At 40.1% G+C, this 11,347-nt stretch overlaps 1 protein-coding gene across 2 annotated transcripts; it reads left to right on the top strand.

Moving 5' to 3' along the window:
- Window positions 1-5,000: 5,000 nt before the first annotated feature.
- On the top strand, window positions 5,001-10,566 carry LOC139421912 (protein phosphatase 1 regulatory subunit 3B-like). 2 transcript variants are annotated; one of them, XM_071173045.1, is made up of 2 exons: window positions 5,001-5,265; window positions 8,310-10,566. In XM_071173045.1, exon 2 carries the CDS (start codon window positions 8,357-8,359, stop codon window positions 9,200-9,202), a length of 846 nt encoding a protein of 281 aa, XP_071029146.1. In that variant the 5' UTR covers window positions 5,001-5,265; window positions 8,310-8,356; the 3' UTR covers window positions 9,203-10,566. The 2 variants fall into 2 exon arrangements, with proteins under 2 accessions (XP_071029146.1, XP_071029147.1); XM_071173046.1 differs by having other exon boundaries at window positions 5,020-5,210; window positions 8,310-10,552.
- Window positions 10,567-11,347: the final 781 nt, after the last annotated feature.

Genomic DNA, 11,347 nt, shown 5'->3' with positions numbered 1-11,347 from the left:
GCAGACGCTCGTTGGCACGCACGAGCAGTGTGGGTGCAATAACTGAATAACATGGATTTCTAAATTTATTTTGGGACGCTCGCACACGCGACGTGCCCAGTCTAGTCATGATGTAACTGTGCTCTTGGCAACAATGTAATGATGTTTTTTTTGCCAACATTAATGACACCAGTCATATTCGACGGGTGTTGCCTGCGCTCTGGCACACTCAGAAGAGAGTGCTCTGAAATCATAGATAGCATGAGTGAATTTACAAACGCGCCCTTGATCGACAACTCCTCCTTTGTAGGAATCCTCCAATCAGAGCTCAGCTATTGGTCATGTGATCAGTCTGTTGTTTCAAAATATTTAGGAAAATATGGTGACCGTTTTTTGAGCAGTAGCGAGAGAAAATCAACACCCATGTTGGAGTGAAATGTTGGCCATTCACTTCTCATATGTTGCTCCACTACAATATTGAAGTGATAATGACCTCAAAGACAGTGTTTGTTACCAACATACCAAAATACATATTTTACCAACATATTAAAATACACATTTTCATTAAAAACGTTATTGATTAATGTATTAATACTATTTCATTATTCCACAAGATATAGTCCCAACACAAATCTAGGGTTGCTACCCAAGCCAGCGGGTCGTTCGTTCTATCGGTTCGGTTGGCAGAGACGCGACCCAGTTGTTCAGTCTTTTTGTTCTGTATCTATGGACGCGACCCAGTCGTTCGTTCTAAATGTTCCATTGCCATACTGGCTGGCAACGTTCTTATCCCTTAGCCATAGTTAGCTAGCTAGCAACTAACTTACAGTCATGTCAAACAGTGCAGCCAGAATAACAACAAAGTAGCTGCATTTGCGTTTGTCTAAGTTGTTTTCTAATGACATCTATTTGGATACATCCATAACAATGAGCTAATGATGTGCGATTTCACCTGCCGTAGGAAATGTGCTCTCGTCAGGACATTGTTGTTCAGAGGGGCTAGCCAACAACAGAGCTAACACAATAACTTCAAACTGAAGCTGGAAAGAGCCTACTAGCTGCACTTCGTTTCGTTTGACCTGTTTTCTATTGATAGTCCTTTGTATATATCCATAAAAAATATGCTGATTCATGATTTTGATTGGCTGAGAAAAGCTGCCTGTCTGTCTCATCCCGACTCCCTACACATTCCACATTACTATAGGACAGCTAGAGATCGAATTTGAATATTGAAATAATGTTGCAAATATCGGAGAGACAGGCAGCAAGGTTTATACAAATCTCTGATGTTGAAAACTAAATGTTACTCTGAACGAAATGTGAGATAATGAATAGATGCTTTTTATAGTGGAGATCAAGTTTATATATTCCCTGGCTGGGCTGATGAGATAGTAGATTGCGCAGTTAGATGGAACAGAGTAAATAGGCATATAATGGCATAGATTTAGCCTGTGGTAACTTGTAGAATAGACACTGGCTAGAATGCGGTTGTAAACCAATCAACACTCAGGATTAGACCCACCCTTTGTGTAATATATCATAATACGTTAATAAATACATACTGTGTCCAAGGTAGCATGCTAACCGCAACCCATGCTAAGTCAATGGGACAAACAGGCTAATTCGCTAGCTAGCTAGCCATGAAGATTTTACATGTTGTTTTCATTTTAGATTGTTTTTTGGATGTTTAACTAGCCGGCTAGCTTTATGAATACCATTTACACTTCATAGCTTAGAATTGAGAGTAAAAATGTGTCTAAATCTAGTTATCCTTATGTCTGCATTGCCATGGACTTGACTGGCAGTAGGTTGAGTGGTTGCTCAAAGCAGGGGTAAAACCAATTCTTTGCTTGTACTGTATGTTAGTTAATAAACTCAACTGGCAAAAAGTGCTCTTCACTGACGAGTCGCGGTTTTGTCTCACCAGGGGTGATGGTCGGATTCACGTTTATAGTCGAAGGAATGAGCGTTACACCGAGGCCTGTACTCTGGAGCGGGATCGATTTGGAGGTGGAGGGTCCATCATGGTCTGGGGCGGTGTGTCACAGCATTATCGGACTGAGCTTGTTGTCATTGCAGGCAATCTCAACACTGCGTTACAGGGAAGACATCCTCCTAAGTACAGGGAATCCTGATGTAAACTGGATATTTTTCCTCCATTGGAAAGAGATCCAATTATAATACTGTCCTACCTTAGTTTGTAAAGCGGGACAACAAAGATTACTCAATTAGAAAATGTAAACATAATATTGTCAACTTTTTTATTTATCTTGTTTTACAAGTACATAGTATGCATGTTTACGTCACAATTTGGCACAGTGCATTAGTTATGACAGTTTTATAACCTTAACATTAAAACATTAAAAAAAGCTATGTCACTGATCTTACCATGTGCTTTTTTTCTTACCATGTGCTTTGATGAACTTTCAGTTTGAAGCTTGCTCCTCCCCCCTATATGATGTCAGACCAATGAAGTGATGTGATTTTGATCATGTAGTTTCTCTGCAAGGGCTTGGTGACAATGGGCTTGTTTGAGTGGTAAGGCTGAAGCAACCGACTGCGGGATGGAAGTCAGGGAGGTGCATCCATTACAGCAGAAAGTGTGACACTGATGTGGTTTTCCAACAGCAAGGCTCAGTGCAACATGTCAGTGTTGCGATTGTTTATACACGTTTTTCTTTGTATTGTCAAAATAAACACGTCTCTAACCCCTATATCACACACTAACAAACTGTAAATAAATGTGTGTACATTTTACTATCAGTAGCAGAGGTGCATAAAGATGGTGGCCTTAATGCACTTACCACAAATTCCTTGTTTTGCTAATTTCGCAGTATCGTACAATGCTCTTTTTTTGGTATGGTTATTAGCAAAGCACACATGATCCCAATTTTAGCTTCAAGACCCCAGCAATTTGAAAAAAACTAAAAAGTAGATTTATTGGCACAATGAAGCATAGTGTGCGCCGATAGTGCAATGACATATCTGAATTCTGGCATCGTTACGCACAATTACCACTAATGAGAGAGAGCCTCAAATATCACATTAATTTGTATACATGAATGCCAAAGTTGGTTCCTGTTTCAGTCACTTCTTTGGTCACGTTCGCGGAGATCAAATAAAAACAGCCTAATGATTGGTTGAAAGGGGTATGGTAGTAGTTTCTAGGCGCACAGGTTTGTGTCAAGAACGCTGCTGGGTGTTTCACGCTCAATAGTTTCCTGTGTGTATCAAGAATGGTCCACCACCCAAAGGACATCCAGCCAATTTGACACAACTGTGGTAAGCAGTCAACATGGGCCAGTATCCCTGTGGAATGCTTTTGACACCTTGTAGAGTTCATGCCCCGACAAATTGATGCTGTTCTGAGGACAAACGAGGGGTGGGGTTCAACTCAATATTAGGAAGGTATTCTTAATGTTTTGTACACTCAGTGTATATTTACAGTTTGTAAGTGTGTGATATGGGGTTTGGAGACGTGTTTATTTGGACATTACAAATATGTTGTTTTTTTAAACAATGGCAACACTGCCATGTTGCACAGTCTTGCTGTTGGTAAACCACAATAGTGTCCAACTCTCAGCTGTCGCAGATGCACCTCCCCCAACTTCACTTCTTGACCTCTCGTCTACTTTTCGTCTCGGGTTTAACAGGTTTAAAAGCATTCAATACATGTTTTTGGGGGACAATCAAGTCATATATTGCCAACTAACAACAAAATAAATTCTAGTGTTTGATCTAGGACTAGGTAATGACTAGCCCAATGGTGTAAATGCAGATGGGCAACCCTCTCCTTCAGCCTTTTTATTTATAGCCACTGATTATTAGGGCTGGAAATTGCCAGAGACCTCACGATACGATGTTATCTCAGGTGCCGATACAATATGTATTGCAATTATTCAGATTCTGTCACCCCCCCCCCCCCCCCTCCCTCCCTCCCTCCCTCCCTCCTTCCCTCCCTCCCTCCTTCCTATCCGCTCACCCTCTCCAGCGCTGTCTACTAACCACCGGTTCTGGCAACTGATTATGCACACCTGATCCCCATTAATACGCACACCTGGACTTCATCATCACCTTGATTACCTTCCCTTTATTTAGCCTCAGTCATCAGGTGGTATTGGTTTGCTTTCATGTTCAGTATGCATCTCTTGTTATGTTCATTTTCCTGTCATCATTGTTATTAAACTCTTCTTCTGCACCTGCTTCCTGACTCCCTTCGTGTATGTGACAGATTGTATATGTATTGTAATTCGATACTGCGATTTGATGTTCCAAACATATTGCTCACGAAATGTCTGCTGCAGCGAGACGTGAAAAATCGTTTTGATCAGTAATGGAACTAAAAGAGCTGACTATTTAAAAACATAAAAAATATCAGAGTCCTGGTGCAGATACAGCCGACTAGCGCTAGCTAACACTACCTATTTTTACAAATCGATACTAGCGGAGTCCAAGTAGCGATATAATATCATCCAAAATAATACTGCGATATGGAGCGGCAAGTAGCCTAGAGCGTTGGACTTGTAACCAAAAGGTTGCAAGATTGAATCCCCGAGCTGACGAGGTAAAAATGTTGTTCTGCCAAAGACAGTTAATCCCGGGGTTCATAGGCCGTCATTGAAAATAAACGTTTGTTTTTAACTGACTTGCCTAGTTAAATGAAGGTAAAATAAAAACTAAAATAAATATGTAACTATTGATTTCCCCCTTCACTACTGACGATCAGTTGGGCTACATGTGATAATGCTTATTGCAAAACAGCATAATCTGATATGGACCAATATGTTATTTGGTGTAATGCTATTATATTGAGATGGTTTTTTTCTCATTCATTTTGGAGTAGAATGTCCTTTGAAAAAGTCACCGGAACTGACGGTCTCACAGTCGTTCTACAAAACCATATATCCACTGTCTCGAACGTGCCCCATCATTCACCGAGCATTCCTTCACGGCCTACTGTGATTGGCTACAGGTACACGTTCACGTGAAACAAGCGTGTTTTCTTTTATTTATATACCCTGTGAACCCAGTATGGTGTTTAAAGCAACGAGCCGGTGGCATGACTGAAACTGGGTACAGTTCGTGAAGTTGCGACAGGTCATTGATTTGTAGCAATTATAGTGTAACATTGCTGCAAAAGTGATCTCTATACCTACATTGTAGCTCACATATAAACGACACGGCAGAGGAGCTTTTACCGCTGATGACCGTGCAATGGTGATTTCTGACTGGTAAACGTACCCTATCGCTTAATTAATTGCAAATATTTCTAACAAACTGCACAAGGTAAGTTTGTTTCTTGACTGAATAAAAATATAACTTGTGTTAGTTACTAACCACTCCAGTTTGCAGTGGTTAGTAACCTAGCCTATAACATTAAGTTCCGTTTTTGTTCAATATTCAAAGAAGCTGATACCAGCGGTATATTCATTACGGAAACCGTTTAAGAACCAAACTGAGCAAAACTCGAACTTCTATTGGACAAGTTCATGTAGCTCCGTCCCCGCTTCGTTCCTTTAGGTTCCGTTTAAGACACGTTTTGCAACCGAATGGGCGGAATGAATATACCCCTGAAATAATAGCGCTGAAAACCTATCTAAATCTGGCGTAATACTAAATGCAGGGCACCAATCTCATCTGGTATAATACTAAATACAGGACAACATGTGCGTAACACTGAGTAAATAATGGCCATATCGGTAGCATTACTGTTTTGAAATCCATGTAAGTGGTTAAAGTTTAGTAGTGTAGCCAAATAAATCTGTCAGATATAAGCTTTCGAGCCAGCCCTATACAAGGAGCTAGCCAGAATAGGTTCGACCTGTATTCAGCAGTAAGTACAGCTGGAGAACCCCACAGGTCGGAACGCACTGACTCTATCAAATCGAAGATTATTAAAATACTAGCTACTAGTTTTTAATAAAACATTTTTTTGTCCTCATACTATGTAGCAGAAGCCACAGCAGCCATTTTCATGTTGGTGACGGCACGTAACATCGCTTTGAAACACAATGTATAGTCCAAGGGGGCGTGTTAATCTTATCAATCCAATTATAGAATATGATCGTTCAAATTGAATAATATTAGTATGTTTAAATATCAAAATGTTCAGACGCACTCATAAAAGTATTTCACTATTTAAAATGTTTACTTTAAAAAAATGTAATACCATGTAAAATTGTTTTTAATAACGTTTTCCCAAATGTTCTAATTTACCTTGTATTTTGAAAAATTAAAGTTGAAATATTGGTGCACTTAGGAAAACTGAGTGATTTCTAAAATGGTTCAAGTGGACGCTAATATTACAGTGCAGGACAGATACCCAGTTCATCCACAGTAGTAAATGAATGTGGGCATTTGCGGTGAAATCTCTCACAGGTGGCCCAGAGCAGACAGGACAGCGGGTAAAGGAGAGTGCTGTGAGTCAAGGACTGGGGCCTTTTGTGGGTGAGGTTTGTCACTGTTCACACACACCGTTTCTCCCTGCAACTTCAGACTATAGGTATAATATTCTAATGGACATGGGCACAACCAAGTGAAGAAACTGTTGGCTCTGTCACTGACATGCAAAGAGACCTAGGATTGAGTCCACGTCAGCCTGCACTCTGAATTTGCTAAAACGCTCTGCTGCCGTAGTCTTAAGTGAACACTAGAGTTGTGCCGATCTCCTCGTTATCGTATCCGTTTTATCACAGTTGATACTCGTAATCGGTTTTACTTGTGTTCGGAAAACCCGGAAGTGCGCTGTAAATGCTGGTGAAGCCTATCACTCAGAGCGCATCTTTGTTCCTTCACACACATTGTTCAAAGGTAAACAATGTGGACAGACAAAGTAGACATACTAAACAACTCCAAGTAGTATGACAAAAACAACCATATAGCTAATGCAAAGTTTACAGGAACTACAGTGCATTAGGAAAGTATTCAGACCCCTTCACTTTTTCCACATTTTGTTACGTTACAGCCTTATTCTAAAATTGATTAATTGAAAAACATCGCCACAACATGATGCTGCCACCACCATACTTCACTGTAGGGATGGTATTGGCCAGGTGATGTCTGATTTCCTCCAGACGTGAAGCTTGGCATTCAGGCCAAAAAGTTCAAGCTTGGTCCCTACAGACCAGAGAACTTGAGCTCTGTCAGTGGCCATCAGGTTCTTGGTCACATTCCTGACCAAGGCCCTTCTCCACTGATTGATCAGTTTGGCTGGTCGGCCAGCTCTAGGAAGAGTCGTAATGGTTCCAAACTTCTTCAATTTAAGAATGATGGAGGCCACTGTTCTTGGGGACCTTCAATGCTGCAGAGATGTTTTGTTACCCTTCCCCGCATCTGTGCCGCGACACAATCATGTCTCATAGCTCCACAGACAATTCATTCAACCTCATTGCTTGGTTTTGGCTCTGACCTGCACTGTCAACTATGGGACCTTAAAAGGACAGGTGTGCCTTTCCAAATCGTGTCCAATCATTTTAATTTAATACAGGTGGACTCCAAACAAGTTGTAGAAACATTTCAAGGATGATCAATGGAAACAAGATGCACCTGAGCTCAATTTCGAGTCTCATAGCAAAGAGTTTGATTACTTTTGTAAAAAAAAAAGGTATTTCAGTTATTTTTTTAAATGTGTTAACATTTCTAAACCAATTTTCGCTTTGTTATTATGGGGTATTGTCTGTAGATTGAGGGGGAAAACAATTTAATCCATTTTAGAATAAGGTTGTAACGTAACAAAATGTGGAAAAGGTGAAGGGGGTCTGAATACTTTCCCGAATGCAATGTATGCTGCCTAGTCAGATATCAGAGGACTGATGACGGTGCTGCTGCTTCACCACCAAGACAAGACTAGCCAATCAAATGTGTCAAGTACATAAAATGTAGGTATGGAGACAACAAATTCATTGATTGTTTGAGAAAAATACAAACAGCATTTCAGAAGGCTATAAATGATCACCTTCCCTTTTTTCAAATGACTACAAATAGTAAAGGCATGATTATTCACCTTGAAAAGGAAGGTTAGAGAATACCTTTTGGTAACTTAAACATTGATCTTATACAACATACAACCAGAGGCATGTGATGGCTGTACATAAATCGGGACGTCTGTCAGCTGAAATAAGCTATTTCCTTTAATGAAAGTCAGACGCTATGTTTCTGTGACCACACATGTAGCCTACTGTTGCATAATGTTTTGTGTGCAAATTTGGCAAGAATACTGTATGCATTTCACTAGAGAATTTGTTCTCTGGCAAACATTGTTTGAAGTAACTTGTCGAATGACAATTGTTTCACCACAACTTTCTGGTATGTTTTTTTTTTTCTTCCCTTAGTGTATTTGGCCTTTTTCCTCAAGTCCACCAGGCTGATTGAATTTGCCATGCCGCTCTACCTGTCGAACGATGACTTCTGCTACAGGACCCCAAAATCACTGAAACCACTACGACCCTGTCTGAACCCTTGCCTGAGGTTCAAATCCTCTGCTTCTCCTAAGCAGATTAAATCAGAGGGCGCTATTCATGAGGAGAATGGGAAACCCAAAAGGCGAGTGTCCTTTGCCGACCACAATGGCCTGGCCCTCACCAAGGTGAAGGTTTATTCCCTGTTCGACGATGCCATTGACATTCCACTCAACATCACAGATCTGTTCAGCGCTGCGCTCAAATTAACAGATGAGGACAGACTGATGCTGGATTTCACCCAGCCCTCTTCTGACTACCTGCTCTTCCGCCAGCGTTTGGAGACCGAGCTTGTCTGCTTGGAAAACTGCATGTTGAAAAAGAGGGCATTGGCTGGAACTGTGAAGGTAAAAAACCTGTCCTTCGAGAAGTCTCTAAAGGTGCGTTTGACCTTTGACACCTGGAAAAGCTACACCGACTTGGAGTGCCATTATGTCAAGGACACATACACGGGCTCGGACCGTGATACCTTCTCCTTTGAGGTTTCCCTTCCAGCTGCACTGATACCACACGAGAAGGTAGAGTTTGCCATCTGCTATGAAGTCAATGGCCAGACATACTGGGACAGCAACCAGGGCCAGAACTACAGGATTATCCGGTCTGCTCTGAAGAGTGATGGCCAGGGTAGCTTCAGCAGTACCCAGCAGATGCAATCCTTTGATTTGGGAATTCATTTCGATCACTACGGTAGTCCCAGGTGCTCCCATGGGATCTGCCCAGAGTGGCCAAAATATTCAGGATATGAGGAGATTCGACCTTACTACTGAAAAAAAAAAGTCATTCTTAAAGGAATACTTCAGGATTTTGGCAAGAAGAGTCGTGTTAACTCGTAGATACCATTTGTCTCTGCGTGCAGTTTGAAGGAAGTTGCTAGCTAGCGCAATTGTTAACTAGTGTTAGCCCAATGACTGGAAGTCTTATGCGTATCTGCTAGCAGATACCCATAGACTTTGTCCCCTGTGCTAATGCTAGTTAGCATTGGCTCGCAAAACTACCTCTAACTTCCTTCATACTGGACACAGACATAAAAATGGCTCTGGGGAAGTAGATAATGGGCCTCATTGCCAAAATCCCAAAATATCCTTTTAGAGTGTGTTTTTGTTCAAAGGGCTGTTCCAGATCAGTTGTGAAAATGTTTAATTTCTTTTAAAATTCACTCAACAGGAGGCCAGTCTTACCATGCTCGGTGGAACAAAAGCAATAAGAAAAAGAAAGGGGGTGTTATAAGGATATTAAGGTTTTTGGATGGGGGCTATATACTCTGTGGATGATCATATTTTCAATGCTTAGATGGGACATTTTACTGATTGCATGACCGGTTTAATAAACAGAAATTTCTCAGTGTAGGTCTTTACTGGACCTTCTATCTTTTGTAACTGTTCTATGTGTTGAGATGAGCCATTGTTGACTCAACAGGAAAATTACACTAACTGGTAACACTAATTAATATAAAATCTATGTAGCCTATTGAATATGAAATATATTTTTTATCACAAAAAAAGAAACAAAACAAGAGATTATGCTTAACAACTATCTCATGAACGAGAAAAGAGCTATGGCTGATCTAGTTAAAAAAACAACTACTTGTATAGCTTTTCACTTATGATGATCTGTGTGATACACATCACATGTAAAAATGTCTGAATAATTGGAACAACAGTGTTTCTAATTATGGATGTCAAACTCAGTGATTTTAAATAATCTATTTGGAAACCAAATGTCCATGTCCTCTCAGGTCACATTTCTTGAGTTCTTTAATTTGATGTCTGTTAAGTAATAGACTTCAGAATTGGAAAGGGGCCTTCAAGTCACTTCAGGATTTGCACCATAAGTTTGTACAAAGTTCATTCTGGTGTGGTTGTGTTATTAATTCCTTCCATTTTTAAAGGAGGGAATTAAGGTAGGAATTAATTTGGGACTCAACTTAAGAAATGCACATTTGTCTGCTCATGTTTTCATTTACTCCAATTGAAATGTGTTACTGTGTTCACTATGCTGCTTGATGTAAATGTCATTGGATATGTTTTTAAAAACAAGTATTAGGATGGATTTTGTAGGTCAGATATTTTATCTTTTTAAGATGCTGTATTATATTGATTTTGAAAATGTGAAATAAATGTTCAGAGATCAAGAATATTTTGTTAGTTTAAACTCTTTGAAGTACAGAGGTGGTATTATTGCTGTGGGTAATATGAAAAGCTTTATGATTACAAATCGCTAAATGATAACGGGTATCCTTTGAAGCAACCTATATCTACTCAGGGTTTTCTAAAACTATCTAGCTTCAGTTAGCTTCACATTCCAGCTCAGGCTTCATCCGTAATACGACAGTGGATATTGCTTGTCCGCCTGCCGCTAACTCAAGCAGGCTTGTAACTGCGCATGCATGTAGCACATGGCTACAAGTATGGGTAAATACATATGTGGAGTTTCTGAAAGTGGGTGTGTCAACAAGTAGGAGGATCAACAGCGATAGGCATTATACCAGCGCTCTGTAATTAGACGGTTTTTATTGAGGGTGTTTTTAGTTTCTTAACACGTTTTTATTGGTCAGTTCCCAACTGAAACAAGACTGGGAGATCTAAAAGACACTTGATAGAGAATCATACTGTGCCATTTGTTAACAAAACACACAAACACCTCACTTAGTCTTAATAGTAATGTTGATGTCAGTTATTAGTCTACCGGTTTATAATAAATTTTTATATCAGATCAAGAATAGACTGTTTTTCAGAAGAAAGGTCTTTGTTTCTGGCCATTTTGAGCCTGTAATCGAACCCACAAATGCTGACGCTCCAGATAATCAACTAGTCTAAAGAAGGCCAGTTTTATTGCTTCTTTAATCAGACCGACAGTTTTCAGCTGTGCTAATTTAATTGCAAAAGGGTTTTCTAATGATCAATTAGCTAATC

Source organism: Oncorhynchus clarkii, chromosome 12 (assembly GCF_045791955.1).
Source record: "Oncorhynchus clarkii lewisi isolate Uvic-CL-2024 chromosome 12, UVic_Ocla_1.0, whole genome shotgun sequence".
In the NCBI taxonomy this organism is placed as follows: domain Eukaryota; kingdom Metazoa; phylum Chordata; class Actinopteri; order Salmoniformes; family Salmonidae; genus Oncorhynchus; species Oncorhynchus clarkii.
This window is presented reverse-complemented; position numbering and strand designations above follow the sequence as displayed.

Excerpts from the sequence above, each read along its gene's own strand:
- LOC139421912 (XM_071173045.1), top strand. The coding sequence starts at position 8,357 with ATGCCGCTCTACCTGTCGAACGATGACTTCTGCTACAGGACCCCAAAA.